General features: G+C 47.7%; 1 protein-coding gene across 1 annotated transcript in view; it reads left to right on the plus strand.

Annotated features, from left to right (window-relative positions):
- The first annotated feature begins 585 nt into the window (after positions 1 to 585).
- agap1 (ArfGAP with GTPase domain, ankyrin repeat and PH domain 1) overlaps positions 586 to 22,685 on the plus strand; it is a 173,728-nt gene continuing 151,628 nt past the window's right edge. The window contains 1 exon segment of the mRNA XM_041888884.2: positions 586 to 2,803. Coding sequence (XP_041744818.2) covers positions 1,480 to 2,803 — 1,324 coding nt within the window. The 5' untranslated portion in view covers positions 586 to 1,479.

Consider the following 22,685-nt stretch of genomic DNA (forward strand, 5'->3'; position numbering starts at 1 on the left):
AATGTCCAAACAATATCTCTCGGGCAGTGGGCACAGCTCTTTTGAATATTCGAGTGTTTGGAATTCATGTTATCAGTTTGTGGTCATTGTTATCGTTCCATAGTTTCACTTTTTCATAATATCACTTTCAGTATTCCTTGTGGCGGTAGTAGTATCGATGGGGCAGACCAGGTGGGTTTAAAGATCCTGATGGACAGAGAGAATAGCACAAGCCACTCCCCTAAATGAGAACCACAGAGATGCTGCAAATCCTGGAGTGGAGTTTTCCAAATGTTTGTTTTGAGCAACCTGATAGCCTTGTGTTTATAACCGTGTCCAAACGACCTTGAATGAATGTGAAATCAATGCCACAATGTCTCATTTCCTCCCGGTGGATGGTTTATCTCTGAATGAACCAGTCTGTTCTTTGTAGGCATATATTCTGCTGCTGTGGTTCTCGGATATACAGTATAAGCATAGTTCATATGTAAATACACAGTTGTTACACATATTTGAAATTCTTAATTGAAACAAGGCTTTTGTTTGTTATTGTAGAGGCCTGTGCGATCCGAAATTATTAGTAATACCTGAATAAACCGTTTTGAAAAGCCAGCAATCCCAGTCTGGGAATTCGTTCCATTCCATGTTTGAATACGCTTCGTGTTTTGCTTCCAATCCGCCGTTCTTGCTGGATGATCCGTGTCCCTCTGGAGTGTGAAGTGAGGAGAGAGCTGGATATGGGACGGTGGCTACGTTTCCCCGCGTTCTCAGGATAACCGTGTGTGAGAGAGGGATTGTGGAAGCTTGGTTCTGGCTGTAAATTCCCACCATTTGAATCACAATCGGACACACTGGGGTTGAAAACAAAACCACTAAATCAATGTTAGCCTGGCAAGCTGGCTTCGCTGCGGGAGATGCGCGCGAACACAATGGGAGACAACGCACTCACTTCGCTTGGAGGAATACAGCGTTGCAATAATATTATTCTACAATAATGGGAATACTGTCGTGGTGGATCTTGAAGCAATATACCCGGACTCTCTGTTGCCTGAACCCGGGATATTTGTAGATTTGTTTGCTGTGAAAATAATTACTCTGTAAGCGACTCCAGTCTGGGAAGGAACCGTGGGCATTTTTTGCACAAGCGATGCATTTTGAGAGGGAGAGAAGCCGGACATGCCCTAAATGAAGACTGTGCTTGTTTGGTTGCTACATTACATTTGTTGCCAGTTTATAAATCCACCGGGATGTGAAAGGAATTTATTTCCGGCGTCGAATTCTCATGCCTTTTTGCACATCTTGATTATTTTAGTAGTACAACTAATTTGATATAGTAATCGTTTAATTGTAGTATTATTACAAATAGCCTACTATTACTTCCTTATTATTAGACGACATCAAAGGACCAGTGTCAGGAAGTCATTTTCCCGTTCAAAGTAACGTCTGGCCCACTCGTGTAGCCTATTCAGTAGCCCCTATTTCAGTTCATGTCCCTAGAGAATGTACCTTCTTGACGGTAATTGCGAAAGGATGGAACGAGGAACGCCACAAAGGAAAACAGTGTACCGGATCTCTCTCACCTTGGTAAAGAAAGAGAGCTTGGAGGAGGAGGATGGTGTTAGCTGCGGGAGCTCGGGACCACGACGTCTCGAGAACCCCAAAGTGGGCGCTTACCGTCGCGAGGTCTCCTCGGAGCTCCAGAGGAGTTGTCTGCTGGAAGAGCTGAAAGAAGTCGAGGATGAAAGCGACGAGTTCCACTCACACAATAACTACATGAGAAATTTCAGGACATTCAGCACAGGACAATTAGAAATGGGAAGGCTTAAAATTAAAAAGAAGGCTCATCAGTTACATAAAGAGTTAAAGGAAACGGCCACTAGCCCCTCCACAGAGCACGGAAACAACAGCCAGGCCTCAGAGAACACTAAGGCCTCAGAGAAGACTATGTCACCACAGAGTCAGAAGAAATCACAGGGGATAAGCTGGACACAGGAAAGCTCAGAAACTGACTTGAGGCTTAAAGGGGATATTTGCACTGAGACTGAAAAAACCTTGCGAACATCTGCTGCCAATGGGGAGAATGGGAGTGCTGATAAGAAGAAAAGGCTTCTGAAAGCCAAGAGCACAGAGGAGAAGGGCAGTGATGCTCTAACTAATGGGGACGGGGTTAAGGACAAGTTGTGTGCATCCAAAAGTAACGGGAAAGCCGCCAAGGCCTCTCCCGAGACCCCGCCACTGAAGAGGCACCCCAGCCTGCTTCGCCGGAGCTTCAGTTTCCGCCACTGGTCGGGTGGCGAACTGCTCCGCATCCGGGCCCTCTCCAAAGACAAGCACCACAGCAGCTCCGGGTGCATCGGCCGCGGAGACGGATCAGCCGGGGACGACAACCAGACCCCCCAGTCCACAGTCCTCCAGAACCCGGCTTACGATGAGACGGGACCGCCTAAACGAAACACGTTAGAAGTCGGGGCTGTCCTCAACAAGACTGACTCGATGACTGAGCTGAGCCGCTGGGAACGAGCGAAAGGCAAAAACCGCACATTGGACAACAGCGACCTGCTCACTCTTTCGATGAAGAGTGTGTCGGAGAAGGAGGGGTTTCTGCGTGGCACCGGCGCCCGCTCCAGTGGCTCGGACCGTCGGCTGGTCAGGTTTTTCAGCGGTATCTTCTCCAGGAAGGAGGGAGGGAGGATGTCTACCTCCACTCCGGTGGGCAGCCCCAGCACTAACCGCTCCCTGAGGAAGGGGAAGAGGGGTGGTCTCATGGCCTACTCCCAGTCCAGCACAGAGAGTGTTAACGGAGGAGGAGGCCTGTCATCAGAGGGTAAAGGATGCTTTTCTTTATACACATACACACATTCACACACACCAGTTGTAGCTACGGTGTCCTTTCAGATATGCTCAGAAGGGTCTATGGGTTGTTTTTGGCCTGCGCCTCTCTACCCTCTCTCTGCCTCTCTCTCTCTCTCTCTACCCTCTCTCTGCCTCTCTCTCTCCCCCTCTCTCTCTCTCTCTCTCTCTCTCTCTCTCTCTCTCTCTCTCTCTCACAGCCTCTCTCTCCCTCTCTCTGCCTCTCTCTCTCTCCCCCCCTCTCACAGCCACTCTCTCCCCTCTCTCTGCCTCTCTCTCTCTCTCCCCCTCTCACAGCCTCTCTCTCCCCTCTCTCTGCCTCTCTCTCTCTCTCTCCAGCCACTCTCTCTCTCTCTCTCTCTCTCTCTCTCTCTCTCTCTCTCTCTCTCTCTCTCTCTCTCTCTCTCTCTCTCTCTCTCTCTCTCTCTCTCTCTCTCTCTCTACCCTCTCTCTGCCTCTCTCCCCTCTCTCTCTACCCTCTCTCTGCCTCTCTCTCTCTCCCACCTCTCACAGCCTCTCTCTCCCCTCTCTCTGCCTCTCTCTCTCCCCCTCTCACAGCCTCTCTCTACCCTCTCTCTGCCTCTCTCTCTCCCCTCTCTCTCTCTCTACCCTCTCTCTGCCTCTCTCTCTCTACCTTCCTCTCCATCTCTCCCTCTCTCTCTCCGTCTCTCTGCTGTTTGTAGAGCTGAGGGGTGAAGGGCCAGGATACTTCTCTGTTTGATGGTAGAAGACCATTATTTGTTTAGGACAGGAGGGTGACGTTTCTCCTGTCTCTCTGATGCCTGCTGCTGTCGTTTGTCTTTCATTATAGTCTAGTGCTGTTGTCAGAGGTTCATATAGTCTAGTGCTGTTGTCAGAGGTTCATATAGTCTAGTGCTGTTGTCAGAGGTTCATATAGTCTAGTGCTGTTGTCAGAGGTTCATATAGTCTAGTGCTGTTGTCAGAGGTTCATATAGTCTAGTGCTGTTGTCAGAGGTTCATATAGTCTAGTGCTGTTGTCAGGGTTGTCTGTGGCTTGTAGGGAGGCTGGCAGTTCTTCAGTCTATCTACATCTGTGAGGGAAAATATGCAGCTGGCACAAACATGAAGAGAAGGATGTTTTAATCCATAGCTACCTACTGATTCATCTGCTTGCTTTATCACTCACACACACACACACACACACACACACACACACACACACACACACACACACACACACACACACACACACACACTCTGCATCCTCTTCCACTTGTGGAAAGTGTGATATGATAGAGGAAGTGTGTTGTTCCATTCAGACCTGCCAACTCACTTTAGTCTTCCTCTGCCTATATGGCCAGAGGCTCTCTGACTGGCTGGATGGCTAACTGCAGATCCCCTAAAAGCATCAGTCTCTTGACTCCCTGTATTGTTGCTGGCCAGTTCCCTCTTCAAGGGGGTCTCAGGAATTCCGGCAATGTGGAAGCCCCCCTAGCCCTATCAGGGATGGTGTCTTCGAAGTCCATTAAGTCTCCCTCTGGCCCCACCCACATCCTCGCCCAACACCCAACCCCACCTCCCTCTGGCCCCACCAACACCCTAACCCAACACCCAGCCCCACCTCCCTCTGGCCCCACCCACACCCTAACCCAACACCCAGCCCCACCTCCCGCTGGCCCCACCCTAACCCAACACCCAACCCCACCTCCCTCTGGCCACACCCTAACCCAACACCCAGACCCATTTCCCTCTGGACCCACCCACACCCTAACCCAACACCCAACCCCACCTCCCTCTGGACCCACCCACTCCCTAACCCAACTCTTCTCTGTTGACCCTCCCTCTAACTGGTTAATGGTGGCAGGTATGGTTGTGTGTGTGTGTGTGTGTGTATTTGGAAGGCAGGTTAGAGAGTAAGGGAATGTGTGTGGATATGGGTGTATGTGTTAGGGGGGCGTATGACCTACATCTACAGCCATGCAGAAGTAATGTGAGGGACATGCGTGTCAAAAGGCAGCCTGGTGAGAGTGTGATTTATTTATTTTAGCTGACTGAGGATACCCGGAGGAGTCGGTCCTCTCTCCTACTCACTCTCACAGAGCTTCATGCAGATATACTCAGTCATTTACTCAGTCACTCTCTCAGAGCTTCATGCAGATATACTCAGTCATTTACTCAGTCACTCTCTCAGAGCTTCATGCAGATATACTCAGTCATTTACTCAGTCACTCTCTCAGAGCTTCATGCAGATATACTCCGTCATTTACTCAGTCACTCTCTCAGAGCTTCATGCAGATATACTCAGTCATTTACTCAGTCACTCTCTCAGAGCTTCATGCAGATATACTCAGTCATTTACTCAGTCATTCTCTCAGAGCTTCATGCAGATATACTCAGTCATTTACTCAGTCACTCTCTGAGCTTCATGCAGATAAACTCAGTCATTTACTCAGTCACTCTCTGAGCTTCATGCAGATTTACTCAGTCACTCTCTCAGAGCTTCATGCAGATATACTCAGTCATTTACTCAGTCACTCTCACAGAGCTTTATGCAGATATACTCAGTCACTCTCACAGAGCTTTATGCAGATATACTCAGTCACTCTCACAGAGCTTCATGCAGATATACTCAGTCATTTACTCAGTCACTCTCTGAGCTTCATGCATATTTACTCAGTCACTCTCTGAGCTTCATGCAGATATACTCATTAATTTACTCATAGTCACTCTCTCAGAGCTTCATGCAGATTTACTCAGTCACTCTGAGGTTCATGCAGATATACTCCGTCATTTACTCCGTCACTCTCTCAGAGCTTCATGCAGATTTACTCAGTTACTCTGAGGTTCATGCAGATATACTCCGTCATTTACTCAGTCACTCTCTCAGAGCTTCATGCAGATATACTCAGTCATTTACTCAGTCACTCTCTCAGAGCTTCATGCACACTGACAAACACACTTATATATTACTAGGTCACATTGCTCGCTTGCCTAGTTTGTTAACACACACACACACACACACACACACACACACACACACACACACACACACACACACACACACACATCAGAGGGGCTCATTTGACTTGCAGCTCAGTGCTCAGTGCCTGTTAACTGGCTGAGATGAGGCTAGTTCTTTTTAGTTACAGCTTCTTTGATCTCTCTCTCTCCAGCACACTCTTATTTTTCTCTCTTTTGTTTCTCTCTCTCTTTATCTCTTCTCTCTACTCTCTCTACACACACACACACACACACACACACACACACACACACACACACACACACACACACACACACACACACACACACACACACACACAGTGACTACTGCAGTGGTGATATGAGACCCACTCCCACAATGGGTATAATAGGAGTAAAATCCAGTTAGGACTGTGGCCAAGGGGGATTGATGTTGATGAGTGTTGGTCCTACTAGATTCCTGCAGCTGCCATCTCCACTAGTTCTGCCTGGCTCTCTTCTGTCCGAGGAGGATCTCCACTAGTTTTGCCTGGCTCTCTTCTGTTCTGGGGAGGATCTCCACTAGTTTGGCCTGGCTCTCTTCTGTTCTGGGGAGGATCTCCACTAGTTTTGCCTGGCTCTCTTCTGTTGTGGGGAGGATCTCCACTAGTTTTGCCTGGCTCTCTTCTGTTCTGGGGAGGATCTCCACTAGTTTTGCCTGGCTCTCTTCTGTTCTGGGGAGGATCTCCACTAGTTTTGCCTGGCTCTCTTCTGTTCTGGGGAGGATCTCCACTAGTTTGGCCTGGCTCTCTTCTGTTCTGGGGAGGATCTCCACTAGTTTTGCCTGGCTCTCTTCTGTTCTGGGGAGGATCTCCACTAGTTTTGCCTGGCTCTCTTCTGTTCTGGGGAGGATCTCCACTAGTTTTGCCTGGCTCTCTTCTGTTGTGGGGAGGATCTCCACTAGTTTGGCCTGGCTCTCTTCTGTTCTGGGGAGGATCTCCACTAGTTTGGCCTGGCTCTCTTCTGTTCTGGGGAGGATCTCCACTAGTTTTGCCTGGCTCTCTTCTGTTGTGGGGAGGATCTCCACTAGTTTGGCCTGGCTCTCTTCTGTTGTGGGGAGGATCTCCACTAGTTTGGCCTGGCTCTCTTCTGTTCTGGGGAGGATCTCCACTAGTTTGGCCTGGCTCTCTTCTGTTCTGGGGAGGACAGCATGGCTAGAAGAGACAATAAGACTGTTTTTCTTTCCCAGAGGAAGTGTGTCTGTTTGTGTTTGTGTGTGTCTGTGTCTGATAGACTGAGTGTGTCCGTGAGTCTAGTCCTATATGTGTCTGTATTGTGTGTGTCTGATAGACTGGGTGTATCCGTGAGTCTAGTCCTATATGTGTCTGTATTGTGTGTGTCTGATAGACTGGGTGTATCCGTGAGTCTAGTCCTATATGTGTCTGTATTGTGTGTGTCTGATAGACTGAGTGTGTCCGTGAGTCTAGTCCTATATGTGTCTGTATTGTGTGTGTCTGATAGACTGGATGTATCCGTGAGTCTAGTCCTATATGTGTCTGTATTGTGTGTGTCTGATAGACTGGGTGTATCCGTGAGTCTAGTCCTATATGTGTCTGTTTTGTGTGTCTGATAGACTGGGTGTATCCGTGAGTCTAGTCCTATATGTGTCTGTATTGTGTGTCTGATAGACTGAGTGTATCCGTGAGTCTAGTCCTATATGTGTCTGTATTGTGTGTTTTCCTCTCTCTCCCTATTTGACAAATGATCAGAGATGAGAGTGAAACAGGACTGTCCCTGCTTGTTATCTTTATGCACAATGTTCTAATGATCTACATTGTCTCAGTAGGACTGACATCCCCTCTGTCTGTCAATCCTGGTCTCTATTGGGATGTCAGTCAGTCAGTCAGACCAGGTCTCTATTGTGGTATCAGTCAGTCAGACCAGGTCTCTATTGTGATGTCAGTCCAGGTCTCTATTGTGATGTCAGTCAGACCAGGTCTCTATTGTGATGTCAGTCAGACCAGGTCTCGATTGTGATGTCAGTCCAGGTCTCTATTGTGATGTCAGTCAGACCATGTCTCGATTGTGATGTCAGTCAGACCAGGTCTCGATTGTGATGTCAGTCAGACCAGGTCTCTATTGTGATGTCAGTGTATATGTTCTCCACCTTGACCTCACTCTGTTCTGTGCTCTGTGTCCTCTTATTTAAACAGTTCCTGTGACCAGCAGAGCATCAGAGCATACATGGTGTGTGTGTGTCTGCGTGCATGCCCCTGTCTGTTTCTCTGGACCTGCAGTCTTTCCCTCTATTCCTCCTTCTGTGGCTGTGTGTGTTTCTAACTCTCTGTCTCTGAGCCTCCATGCAGTAATGAGTCCACTGTGGCCTGTTCTGGCTGTGTAGAGTAGAGACATGGAGTCAGGACTGTAAAAATAACCAGCGTGTACTGGTAACTAACCATAGCAGTGACAGTGGGGGTGCAGAGCAGGCACTGGAGAAGGCACTGGAGCAGCCACTGGAGCAGCCACTGGAGCAGCCACTGGAGCAGGCACTGGAGCAGGCACTGGAGCAGGCACTGCAGCCACGGAACCAACACAGCCAGTGAACATGACATAGTCCTACTGTAACACCTAGCAACCCTCTCTTATTATTATACATTTATTTATTTTATGTTTTTACCCCCCTTTTCTCCCCAATTTCGTGATATCCAATTGTGATCTTGTCTCATCGCTGCAACTCCCCAACGGGCTCGGGAGAGGCGAAGGTGGAGTCATGCGTCCTCCGAAACATGACCCGGCAAACCGCGCTCCTTAACACGGAAGCCAGCCGCACCAATGTGTCAGAGGAAACACCGTTCAACTGACGACCGAAGTCAGCCTGCAGGCGCCCGGCCCGCCACATGGCGCGACTGGTTTTTGATGGCCTTGGATTCTTTGGTCTCTTGCTCTTGGCCAAATCTCTTATGATTGATGCGTGTGTGTGTGTGTGTGTGTGTGTGTGTGTGTTAGGCCTTCTGAACTGTACCTGCACTGTGTTGTTTGGCTCAGTAGGACACACACACACACACACAGTCCCTCTCTGTGCTTATTAGCCAGCCATTGGGTCGCCCTGTGGTGCCTTCACAGGGGTCATCATGGTGTTAAAGAGCATGCGTAGGGGCGGTGTGTGTTAGGGGGGAGGCATTGTTGGGAGGTCGAGCCTTCACAGCGAGCGTACAACTGCCCCGTCTCCTCTCCTCCATTCCCTTCCCCCACTCCTTTCTCCTCCCTTCCCCCACGCTTTCTCTCCTCAGACGCTGCTTCTAGCTCATACTCTGCCCCAACTTCAGCTTCAACCAAAAGTTTTATGTAGCGGTGTGTGTGTGTGTGTGAGAGAGAGAGAGAGACAGGGTTTCAAAGAGGCCAGTGAAGCACATTCCTCTCTGGAGTCAGGACCGACACACAGACCCTGAAGCATGTGTGTGTTCTTGTGTGTCCTGCGTAGAAAGCTGGGACTCCTCCCCTCCTGACTTCCTTGTAGTCATGTTGCCAGGGGCCTGGAGAGAGTGATGCTGTGTGTCGTGTGTGTGTCAGTGTGTTGCCACGTGTGTGTGTGTGTGTGTGTGTGTGTGCGTACATACGCATATACATTGTCTGTGTGTGTTGCTCTCCCCTCCAGCAGAGGCCTGGCTCTAACCGAATCCTGCAGAGGGAGGGAGGAGTGCTAGCCAGCGTTATGTCCTTACATACTGCCTCACGTCCACACAGGGTAATGACAAGGACACACACTGACTGATGCAACAGCACACAGTCCCTCCTGGGACATCACTAGCCCTCTCCTTCCCTACGCACAACACACACACATAGACGTACAACACACACGCGCGCCTCACAAATGCATCACACACTGATAGACAATACACACACACACACACACACAGACAGCAACTCACACAGTACTTTAGAGAACACTATCCTTTTCATTTTAGCATTCAGCTCGATCATCTGAAGAACAAAGCAAGTCCTCTAATTACAGTGGAAAGGTCTCATTTCCTGCCATATCTGTGGTAATATTGTGACAGCCTTGTACAGATGTTGGGAGTGAAGCATCCCTGGTGCATTGTTCCAACTGACTCTGAATGCAGAGTAGACTGTCAGCATTTCAGTTAGGATCACATAGGCACAGTTCTAGGATCAGCTTATCCAAATCCTATCCTATTAAACCATTTGAGGTTTGAAAACTTTAAACTGACCGTTTGTTGGTGTGTAGGGTGGAAATGTTAACTTACTCAAAAAATCAGAGACCCCTTATCATTCATAATCATCATTCTCTCGCTCTCTCTTTCTCTCTCTCCTCTCTCTCTCTCTCTCTCTCTCTCTCTCTCTCTCTCTCTCTCTCTCTCTCTCTCTCTCTCTCTCTCTCTCTCTCTCTCTCTCTCTCTTCTCTCTCTCTCTCTCTCTCTCTCTCTCTCTCTCTCTCTCTCTCTCTCTCTCCCCCTCCTCTGTCTTCTCTCTTCCTCTTTCCCCCTGAGACCTAGTTGGGCCAGTCCCATTGGGAACTATTCAGAGTTCTAACGTTACAGTAACGTTTTGTGAACTATAATGATAATCCTCTCTCTCTGTTGTCTCAGCCTTCATCACCTCCACTGTCCCCTAGGCTCGTTATGTCTGTCTCCCCTGACACACACACACACAGAGGAGTGACTGTTGGTCTGGTCTGGTGACCTGCGAGGAGAAAGACCCCTATTGGTTCCAATGCGTTCTAAATCTGTCTGCTCTAGCTGGCTGAGGCTCCACTGGTTGTGAATGACCACCGGCTTATCCCACTGATTAAATGGACTCATCTAATCGCTAGCCTAACCCCCTGTGTTGGCACACTATGCTGGGAAACCTGAAAGTGAGCTTGTCGTGTGTGTGTGTGTGTGGACAGGGGGGTAGGACTAGCTAGGATAATGATTAGGGCTTTTTTTAGGATGGTGATTAAAGCAACAGCACCCACTGCCAAGTGTGTATTGGGATCAGCGTTCATGAGTGTGGTGTGTATGTGTGTGTGTGTATGTGTGTCATGCTTCATTGATTAAAAAGGCTGATATTGAGGTCAACGTGTGTGTGTGTGTGTGTTCCAGTAGATTAGAGCTACAGAGTGCATGCTCAGGGGATCGGCAGATGCTCAGCAGCAGGGGACCAGAGAGAGAGAGGATGGTGTCTGTTTATGTACTGTATTCTATAGAACGCAACACTCTTTTCACCGCAGCAATGTAGCTCCAACTGTGGCAGAGCAAGATGTAGGGTGTCCAATCACAAATGCATCTTTTGACCAATGGGTCAAATAATGTTAATTGTGTAGATCCTCCTCTAAGAAAACCAATGGTCCAACCCTCAAGTCTCTATCATAATCTGTTCAACAGTTATTGGAGTTTTTACCCTTGTAGGATGGCCAGAATTCGGGCGACTAAATCAATGGAGGCCAGAGGAAGAAAAGTGGTTAAAAATCTGGAAAATGTCATGGCGTCAGCTAGGCTTGATTCTGTGCAGGAATGAAGGCTACTGGCTACCTGACAGGATCACTTTCCAGTTGAAAGCACGACACAAAACAATATAGCGGAAAGATGGATATCGATTTTGAGACATGGCATGTAGTATTTTCATATTTTAGTATGCGGTTTTCATATTTGAAAATTCCTGTTATTTTTTGGAAGATTTCATACAAAAACAAGCATATCTCTGATAAATGGAGCACTGAGCACATACCAATATGTTTTATTTTCAAAGCATTGTACATTTAATTCAGCTCATGTCATGCTAATTTTGCTGAATTTTGAAGACGACCACCACAAAATGTAAAATCCTTAAAAGTTGTTACGAGAAACCTGCACCGCTATGTGAACAGAGCTCAGAGCTTATTATCTAATGTATTAGGTTACGAAATACGACTTTTTGGATTTCATTTTAATGATATGTTAGCGAAAGACCCCACTGAACGATGTAGAACATGAATAATCATATTTGTCTTGGTAAAATGTATTTTATAATGTAAGGAAGTGAAGTTTCATCACCAAACAGCGTTTCCACCCACTCTGGGTAGAGCGGGTGGACATCCTAGATGATGCAAGCATTGTGCTATAGGCTAGTTACAGTAGCAAGCCATTAGACTACCTGAGTTTTAGATAGGTAGCTAGCTATGCAACTCGCGTAGACCTAGCATTTTAACATCAGTAGACTAGACTGAATCCAACCACACAAGTCACAACGGTTTCAGTCTCCCCAAGCTGACTGAAAAGCCTGTGCTCTGACTGAATGTAAATGTCCCCTGTCTAAATGGGATCTTTCTGCTGGCCTGGAAGAGGAGAGGAGCTGGATGGAAAGAGCTACAGTTGAAGTCGGAAGTTTACATACACTTAAGTTGGAGTCATTAAAACTTGTTTTTCAACCACTCCACAAATGTCTTGTTAACAAACTATAGTTTTGGCAAGTCAGTTAGGATATCTACTTTGTGCATGACACAAGTAATTTTTCCAACAATTGTTTAGACAGATTATTTCACCTATTCACTGTATCACAATTCCAGGGGGTCAGAAGTTTACATGCACTAAATTGACTGTGCCTTTAAACAGCTTGGAAAACTCCAGAAAATGATGTCATGGCTTTAGAAGCTTCTGATAGGCTAATTGACATCATTTAAGTTAATTGGAGGTGTACCTGTGTATGTATTTCAAGGCCTACCTTCAAACTCAGTACCTTTTTGCTTGACATCATGGGAAAATCAAAAGAAATCAGCCAAGACCTCAGAAAAACCAGGCAGCCGTCATACCGCTCAGGAAGGAGACGCATTCTGTCTCCTAGAGATGAACGTACTTTGGTGCGAAAAGTGCAAATCAATCCCAGAACAACAGCAAAGGACCTTGTGAAGATGCTGGAGGAAACAGGTACAAAAGTATCTATATCCACAGTAAAATGAGTCCTATATCGACATAACCCGAAAGGCCGCTCAGCAAGGAAGAAGCCACTGCTCCAAAACCACCATAAAAAAAGCCAGACTACGGTTTGCAACTGCACATGGGGACAAAAATCTTACTTTTTGGAGAAATGTCCTCTGGTCTGATGAAACAAAAATAGAACTGTTTGGCCATAATGACCATCGTTATGTTTGGAGGAGAAAGGGGGTACTTGCAAGCCAAAGAACACCATCCCAACCGTGAAGCACAGGGGTGGCAGCATCATGCTGTGGGGGTGCTTTGCTGCAGGAGTACTGGTGCACTTCACAAAATAGATGGCGTCATGAGGAAGGAAAATTATGTGGATATATTGAAGCAACATCTCAAGACATCAGTCAGGAAGTTAAAGCTTGGTCGCAAATGGGTCTTCCAAATGGACAATGACCCCAAACATACTTCCAAAGTTATGGCTTAAGGACAACAAAGTCAAGGAATTGGAGTGGCCATCACAAAGCCCTGACCTCAATCCTATAGAAAATGTGTGTGCAGAACTGAAAAAGCGTGTGCGAGCAAGGAGGCCTACAAACCTGACTCAGTTACACCAGCTCTGTCAGGAGGAATGGGCCAAAATTCACCCAACTTATTGTGGGAAGCTTGTGGAAGGCTACCTGAAACATTTGACCTAAGTTAAACAATTTAAAGGCAATGCTACCAAATACTAATTGAGTTTATGTAAACTTCTGACCCACTGGGGAATGTGATGAAAGAAATAAAAGCTGAAATAAATCATTCTCTCTACTATTATTCTGACATTTCACATTCTTTAAAATTAGATGTCAGGAATTGTGAAAAACTGAGTTTAAATGTATTTGGCTAAGGTGTATGTAAACTTCTGACTTCAACTGTATCTGACTCCAGAGCCTTCTAGCTGGGCCTGTCAGTGTGACTCTAGTCCCCTACTGTGACTGGCTGGTGGTCCTCTGGGCCTTATTGGCTTTAACTGGAAGTGGCAGGTGTTAGGGCAGTTAGAGGATGGCTATAACCCTCTACCCTGTTTTAGATTGGAACAGGGAGTACTGGTAGAGGATGGCTATAACCCTCTACCCTGTTTTAGATAGGAACAGGGAGTACTGGTAGAGGATGGCTATAACCCTCTACCCTGTTTTAGATAGGAACAGGGAGTACTGGTAGAGGATGGCTATAACCCTCTACCCTGTTTTAGATAGGAACAGGGAGTACTGGTAGAGGATGGCTATAACCCTCTACCCTGTTTTAGATTGGAACAGGGAGTACTGGTAGAGGATGGCTATAACCCTCTACCCTGTTTTAGATAGGAACAGGGAGTACTGGTAGAGGATGGCTATAACCCTCTACCCTGTTTTACATTGGAACAGGGAGTACTGGTAGAGGATGGCTATAACCCTCTACCCTGTTTTAGATAGGAACAGGGAGTACTGGTAGAGGATGGCTATAACCCTCTACCCTGTTTTAGATAGGAACAGGGAGTACTGGTAGAGGATGGCTATAACCCTCTACCCTGTTTTAGATTGGAACAGGGAGTACTGGTAGAGGATGGCTATAACCCTCTACCCTGTTTTAGATAGGAACAGGGAGTACTGGTAGAGGATGGCTATAACCCTCTACCCTGTTTTACATTGGAACAGGGAGTACTGGTAGAGGATGGCTATAACCCTCTACCCTGTTTTAGATAGGAACAGGGAGTACTGGTAGAGGATGGCTATAACCCTCTACCCTGTTTTAGATTGGAACAGGGAGTACTGGTAGAGGATGGCTATAACCCTCTACCCTGTTTTAGATAGGAACAGGGAGTACTGGTAGAGGATGGCTATAACCCTCTACCCTGTTTTAGATAGGAACAGGGAGTACTGGTAGAGGATGGCTATAACCCTCTACCCTGTTTTAGATAGGAACAGGGAGTACTGGTAGAGGATGGCTATAACCCTCTACCCTGTTTTAGATGGGAACAGGGAATGTGGTCCTCTGTAGCTCAGCTGGTAGAGCACGGCGCTTGTAACGCCAAGGTAGTGGGTTCGATCCCCGGGACCACCCATACACAAAAAAAAAAATGTATGCACGCATGACTGTAAGTCGCTTTGGATAAAAGCGTCTGCTAAATGGCATATTATTATATTATTATTATTATTATTATAATTATACTGGTAGAGGATGGCTATAACCCTCTACCCTGTTTTAGATTGGAACAGGGAGTACTGGTAGAGGATGGCTATAACCCTCTACCCTGTTTTAGATTGGAACAGGGAGTACTGGTAGAGGATGGCTATAACCCTCTACCCTGTTTTAGATTGGAACAGGGAGTACTGGTAGAGGATGGCTATAACCCTCTACCCTGTTTTAGATTGGAACAGGGAGTACTGGTAGAAGATGGCTATAACCCTCTACCCTGTTTTAGATTGGAACAGGGAGTACTGGGGCCAGAGATAACAGATCCATGTTCAGTTTCTGCTTTGCATAACAGTCTACTCCTACTAGAGCGTGTAGTCAATGCCAAATGCAGTTTTTGAATGTGGTTTTTTTCTTCTACTCTCTAGAGGTGTGTGTGTGTGTGTGTGTGTGCAGCATTGGTTTTATTGCCACCTATAGTATTGGAGCCATTCTCCTGTGATGGAACTTCCCTGTATTTGCTCTACTCCCCAAGACATCCAGATAAAACACTGTTTCTCTACTCGTCTGTTGCTTTGTGGATCTGGAAACTCCTCTGTGTCATTGAGGTAACAGGAGAGGGGGAGGGGGGCTGCTGTTATCGTATCCCATATTCCGGTGGGAACTCTGATAGTGAAGCGTAGGAGGCAGCCTGGGTGTGCCAGGACCAATTTGGAACGCTCCAAGTGTTTGGAAAGATGATAGGAGGGGATGGATCGCTCCACTCTTCTCCTCTCCTCCAGTTCCGTACAGCCGTCTGCATCTGTTCACTAAAGCCACCGAGACAAGAGCCTCTCTCTTCTCTCTGTCCGTCTGTCTCTGTATCTATCTGTCGCTTCTCTGTCCGTCTCGGGCAGAAGGAGACATCTCAAACGTCTGTCTCTAATCTCAACCGCTGGATTCGAGTATGGCCTACATGGGGTTGGTTCAGTAGTAGAGTTGGAAGGAATGCCTTCATGTGTATAGCTTACATTTGCACGTACGCTTGCGAATGGTCTTCATTGGTCACATATAAGCACACAGTCACACTTGCACATTCTCATGCTTAAAGTTTAACATTTCGCTCTCTCTCTCAGCACTCACTCTCATTACTACTGACTCTGTCAAGTGGCTTTTCCAGTACAGTAAGTCGTTTCAGACGCTCTCTGTGGCTCTCTGTGCCCGTCACGGTGATGGGCATAACGGACATTGGCACGGACTGGCATCATCGCTCTTTGCCCATTGTCTCTCTCACCTCTGGTGCCCTCCACTGCTGGACCAGGACAGCTGCTGCTCTCTGCTCTCCTCAGGGAGCCCTGCTTACTGCTCTCCTCAGGGAGCCCTGCTCTCTGCTCTCCTCAGGGAGCCCTGCTTTCTGCTCTCCTCAGGGAGCCCTGCTTACTGCTCTCCTCAGGGAGCCCTGCTTACTGCTCTCCTCAGGAGCCTGCTTCCACTCTTTCTCCTCAGGAGCCCTGCTCTCTGCTTTCTCCTCAGGAGCCCCTGCCCACTGCTCCTCCTCAGGGAGCCCTCACTGCTCTCCTCAGGGAGCCCTGCACTGCTTCTCTCAGGGAGCCCTGCTTACTGCTCTCCTCAGGGAGCCCTGCTTACTGCTCTCTCCTCAGGAGCCCTGCTTACTGCTTCCTCCTCAGGGAGCCTGCCTGCTCTCTCAGGAGCCCTGCTCTCTGCTCTCCTCAGGGATCCCTGCTTACTGCTCTCCCCTCAGGAGCCCTGCTACTGCTCTCCTCAGGGAGCCCTGCTTACTGCTCTCCTCAGGGAGCCCTGCTTACTGCTCTCCTCAGGGAGCCCTGCTTACTGCTCTCCTCAGGGAGCCCTGCTTACTGCTCTCCTCAGGGAGCCCTGCTTACTGCATGTGTTGTTGTTGCCTTGTGGGGTCTTGTGCAACACCGGGCTGCGCTTGCTGGCAGAGATGGGACACTGATGGTAGTGATGTAGCCTGGTTACTGAGGGGTTATGGGGAGGACACTGACGGTAGTGATGTAGCCTGGTTACTGAGGGGTTATGGGGAGGACACTGATGGTAGTGATGTAGCCTGGTTACTGAGGGGTTATGGGGAGGACACTGACGGTAGTGATGTAGCCTGGTTACTGAGGGGTTATGGGGAGGACACTGACGGTAGTGATGTAGCCTGGTTACTGAGGGGTTATGGGGAGGACACTGATGGTAGTGATGTAGCCTGGTTACTGAGGGGTTATGGGGAGGACACTGTGACGGTAGTAATGTAGCCTGGTTACTGAGGGGTTATGGGGCGGGCATGAATGTAACTGCTAGTGTTCTAAGAAGGACAGGTCTGTAGGGATGCAGCCTTGTTCTTCCACTGTTATGTGAATATGTCTACATTGTGTTTGCCTAGTCATTGAAGGATATTACAAGGACATTGTTACAGCTCTGATGCCCTAGCTAGCTCAAAACAAAATGGGACCCTCTCAAGAACACAATCCATGATGTATCTGAGCCAATGTGACATTAATGGGGTCAGGTCTGGTCGCTGGTGGCGGTGGATAATATATAGCAGGGGTGTCAAAGTCAAATGGACGGAGGGCCAAATAAAAAATTTAGCTACAAGCCGAGGGCCGGACTGTTCGAATGTTCATTGAAAAATTTTTAAATGACGCATATAGTCTAGTGAACCTAATTGAACCTACTGAAAACCTAACAAATATATTCCAATATGATCAGATAAATAAAGCAATATTTTCTTATGGCTCTGTCAGTAATCTTTAATTTTCAACAGACACAAAAGACAAATTTCCTTTATATAAAAATCCCCATAACATGAACATTAAATGAAAGAAACCGGTATTCAAGGCACCATCAGTAGCCTATATTTTCTATTTTAGCAAAAGTGGGCTAAATTTACTTCAAAGAAAAAAACAATAATAGCAATTTTCTATCATCCACTCAACTGAAATATTTTTAAAATATAATTGGATTGAAATACAATAAAATAAAGTGCAAAAATCTATTAATCAAAAACAACACTTTGTTTAAGGAGAAGTAACATGCAGTGAAAACAAATATTAAACTTTAACTTTTAAACTTGAACTGAGTAAAAACTCTAAATATGTGATTGCACAGTAATGTTCACTTGTTTGAGGTTGAGGGTGATACTTGGTGGTGTCCCATCTTTTCCACAAGTTCATCAATGTTCGGGGGTAAGGCTCTGAGCTGAGGAAATCCTCAGAATTGAGTGGAGGTGTTCAGCAGTAAGTCGACTTCTGTGTGATGTTTTGTTCAGGTTCATCAAAGAAAACAGTTGTTCACACAGGTATGTGCTGCCAAACATAGACAACGTTTGAGCAGCCTGGATGCGCAGCTGGGGCATTGTGTCGGGAGGAAGCGGGCGAACTCCGCAGCACCCACTGCCGCATATTTTGCCCTCAGTGCATCATTGCATTGGAGGTCAATCAACTCCATTTGGAGGTTTGGTGGTGAGCTTTCCACGTTTTTTGAACAGAGCCTGTCGAGATTTGAGGCCTCGTTTTAATTCCTCTGCCTTTTGTAGCCTTTGTTCCATGTCCATATTCTTGTTTTTGTCCGCGTGTTTCGTTTCATAATGTCGTCTCAGATTATACTCTTTCAGTACCGCCACACTTTCTCACACAGAAGACACACAGGTTTTCCAGCTACCTCCGTGAACATATACTCCGACTCCCACCTTGTTTGAAACCCCCGGTTCTCAGTGTCCACCTTCCGTTTTGCCATTTTTGATGGGTATCTGAAAGTTAATTTTACTGTGATGCTGACGACTGCTGTGCCAATAAATATTGAAATGAAGCAGCCTACTGCTCGGTGCGTCACCGTTGCATTGTGGGAAATGTAGTATTGGTGCGTGTAAAAGATCTGCGGGCTGCCGGCTTGCTGCGGTCTGCGGGCCGGTTCTAATAATAAATCAAGATCATCCCAGGGGCCGTAAAAAACCTTCTCGCGGGCCGGATGTGGCCCGCGGGCCTTGACTCTGACATATGTGATATATAGGATGTGTTTCCCCAAAATGAATTTAGCAGGGGCGGGCCGCCGCTGCTAAATCGTTGCCGCCACTCCAAAAGATATGAAAATAAATAATAATAAATCGGGACGGTTAAATGTTTTCTGTGTGAACTTAAACGACTAAAACCAGATGTAAAGTATGGGAGGAAAGATAATGGAGCTATGTGTTTTTAAATAAGATCATCTTTGAGAACTAACAATTAGCAAAATAAAAAATAGACAGTCAGGGAGAATCTAAAATTCCAAAAATGTCATGGCATGGGGCCCCCATTGGTTTTGTTATAATGTTTGAGTCACTCAGATAGCATAAGAACACAGCCAAAATGTGTAGAATTGCAGGGAATTAACAGGGTAGAGGGTTATAGCTAGGTCACAGCCATCCTCTACCAGTACTTCCTGTTCGTAGGGAATTAAACATTTTGTTTCTGCGGCCAAGACGACTGCCTCTAAGATTTATGGTCGGAGACCGGACCGCGCCGTTGGCCACGCCCACCCCCCCTACGCTAGCTTTGCCACCGCTGCTGAAAAAAATCCTAGGGGAAACACTGGGATAATGTTAGCCTAATGACTCTGGTGAATAATGTACATGATAATGTATATCATAATGTTAGCCTAATGACTAAGTAGCCATGGGGAAAATGTGGTCTGGAGACTGGCCTGTCTCCCCAACGTCCTCAATGCAGCCTCCTCTTGTTTTGGAAAGCAGAAGTGTGTTCTTGAACACTGCAGAGCCAGCCAGACCATGTGACTGTGTGTATTCTGTCCTTCTCCTGAACCTTGGGGGCCAATCGGGCGCCTGACATGGATGGGCAGCCAGCAGCACGGAAGTGTGTGTGTAACTCCAGGCTCCATTTGGTCTCACAGTTCAGCTGAGGCCACAGGCCACTGTGCTTTAGTAAACCTGAGACCCTGTAACAGAAAACATGGCTGAATTCACAACCATCGCAGGTCTCTGAAAAGATCACGGTTTGGGGGGTCAAATCCATTTGAACTCAATTCAGGATGTGATGGAAGTCTGGGGAAGAGAATCAAAATCCAGTTAATCAATAGAAAAACCCAAAATATACCAAGCATTATCTATTCATGAAACAAATTCTAATTCATCTTCTGATTCGTCAGTGAACAATACAACGGCCTCTTTTGGAGTTTCTTGGCCAATGAAAACCCAGTGTCTTTGTGTCACCACCATCACAGTTCAATTTGGATCCTGTCTCCGGCTTCCTGGCCCACTAACTTCCCCCCTCTGGCTGTTCTATTCAGGAGAGGGGTTGGGGGGGACAGCTTTCTCTGTAACACTGACAGATGAACTAATGATGGTGTTCCTGCCATTTCCCCAGCAGCCAGGGAGAGAGGAGAGGAGAGGAGGACAGCACTCATGGCTTTGATTGATGACTGTGGGCTTTATTAAAACGCCTCCTGGCATTGGCTGCTTTCTAGAAGGAAGCTTCCTCTCTGCTCTCCCTCCTTCCCTCCTATTGATTAGTCCTGTCTTAGCAAGAGAACAGAACCGTGGTTTCTTCTGCCAGATGTTCTACTGATCCTTGAGAGCCTGGTCACTGACCTGTGACTCTTTCCTCTCTTGTGGGTGTGTGTGAACTTACAGCTCTCGTTGGAATCAGGAGAGCTTAGCAGGCTGGGATAGACCCTTAAACCCTCTCTCCCCCTCTCCTCTCTCCCCCTCTCCTCTCTCCCCCTCCCCCTCTCCTCTCTCCCCCTCCTCTCTCCCCCTCCCCTCCTCCTCTCCTCTCTCCCCCTCCCCCTCCTCCTCTCCTCTCTCCCCCTCCCCCTCCTCCTCTCCTCTCTCCCCCTCATCCCCCTCTTCCGTCTGTGACTCCTGAAGCAGGTCTAATCTTCTGTTTGCCTTGCCATTGTGCGCTGTACAATAGGGCTGGCTGCCGGCTGCAGGACTAGGGGACAAAGGCTGCAGCACAGGGCTAATGAACACCATTGAGCCCAGAGGAGGTGGCTCACAGCCTGGAGTGTTTCACTGAGACCGAGAGACTGGTGTCCGAGAGGGTAGGGTGTCAGAGGTGATGGAGAGACTGGTGTCCGAGAGGGTAGGGTTTCAGAGGTGATAGAGAGACTGGTGTCAGAGAGGGTAGGGTTTCAGATGTGATGGAGAGACTGGTGTCAGAGAGGGTAGGGTTTGAGGTGATAGAGAGACTGGTGTCAGAGAGGGTAGGGTTTCAGATGTGATAGAGAGACTGGTGTCAGAGAGGGTAGGGTGTCAGATGTGATAGAGAGACTGGTGTCAGAGAGGGTAGGGTTTCAGAGGTGATAGAGAGACTGGTGGCAGAGAGGGTAGGGTTTCAGAGGTGATAGAGAGACTGGTGTCAGAGAGGGTAGGGTTTCAGAGGTGATAGAGAGACTGGTGTCAGAGAGGGTAGGGTTTCAGAGGTGATAGAGAGACTGGTGTCAGAGAGGGTAGGGTTTCAGAGGTGATAGAGAGACTGGTGGCAGAGAGGGTAGGGTGTCAGAGGTGATAGAGAGACTGGTGTCAGAGAGGGTAGGGTTTCAGAGGTGATAGAGAGACTGGTGTCCGAGAGGGTAGGGTGTCAGAGGTGATAGAGAGACTGGTGTCCGAGAGGGTAGGGTTTCAGAGGTGATAGAGAGACTGGTGGTAGAGAGGGTAGGGTGTCAGAGGTGATAGAGAGACTGGTGTCAGAGAGGGTAGGGTTTCAGAGGTGATAGAGAGACTGGTGTCCGAGAGGGTAGGGTGTCAGAGGTGATAGAGAGACTGGTGTCAGAGAGGGTAGGGTTTCAGAGGTGATAGAGAGACTGGTGGCAGAGAGGGTAGGGTGTCAGAGGTGATAGAGAGACTGGTGTCAGAGAGGGTAGGGTTTCAGAGGTGATAGAGAGACTGGTGTCAGAGAGGGTAGGGTGTCAGAGGTGATAGAGAGACTGGTGTCAGAGAGGGTAGGGTTTCAGAGGTGATAGAGAGACTGGTGTCAGAAGGGGGTAGAGTGTCAGATGTGATAGAGAGACTGGTGTCAGAAGGGGGTAGGGTTTCAGAGGTGATAGAGAGACTGGTGTCAGAAGGGGGTAGGGTGTCAGAGGTGATAGAGAGACTGGTGTCAGAAGGGGGTAGAGTGTCAGATGTGATAGAGAGACTGGTGTCAGAAGGGGGCAGGGTGTCAGATGTGATGGAGAGAGTGGTGTCAGAGGTGCTAGAGAGACTGGTGCCTGAAGTGGCTGGCTGGCTAGTTGCTCATGAGACTGACATGCCTGGATGGATACAAGTAGTGATATTGCACCAACTGTACGTAACACTAGATCCATGTCCACCTCAGTTGACAAACCAGTGCAGCTAGATGTTTGCTCAACCTACATCAGCTAACACAGACATTGTATTGTATCTGAGATCTGTATTAAGACACTCAACAGTCTGTACGCACAGCAAGCCATACTCTACCCAGCACCACGCACCCTGTGCTGCTGACATTACTCATCTGCCAAGATGCTGTTTGACTATTGTTGGGAGGCACTGTCAGTCAGTCAATAGGCCTAGAATAGTGTTTGTATGTATAATCACGCTATTCAGATGTAGGCCTACAGTTATGGCTAAATGTAGTTATCTACACCCATCTACAGTTCTGTTTATCAGTGTGTGTAACCCGTACGACTGGTTCATATGAGCTGACACGCTAGAGCCCTGCACGGGCATGAATTTGAAGCCATAGCCATGCCCCCAACGTTCAGGCCCTACCCTACCCGGCCCTGCCCTGCCCGAACCCTAAATCAGAAATAACTTCCTCCGTTTGGATCCATTAGCTGCTCTTCTGTCTGTCCCTCGCTCCCTGCGCTGCTCGCTCTGCATGCGCTCTGTGCATGGCTCTGCTTGTTAGTATCCATAGCAAT

This window comes from Coregonus clupeaformis, chromosome 35 (genome assembly GCF_020615455.1).
Source record: "Coregonus clupeaformis isolate EN_2021a chromosome 35, ASM2061545v1, whole genome shotgun sequence".
NCBI lineage: Eukaryota > Metazoa > Chordata > Actinopteri > Salmoniformes > Salmonidae > Coregonus > Coregonus clupeaformis.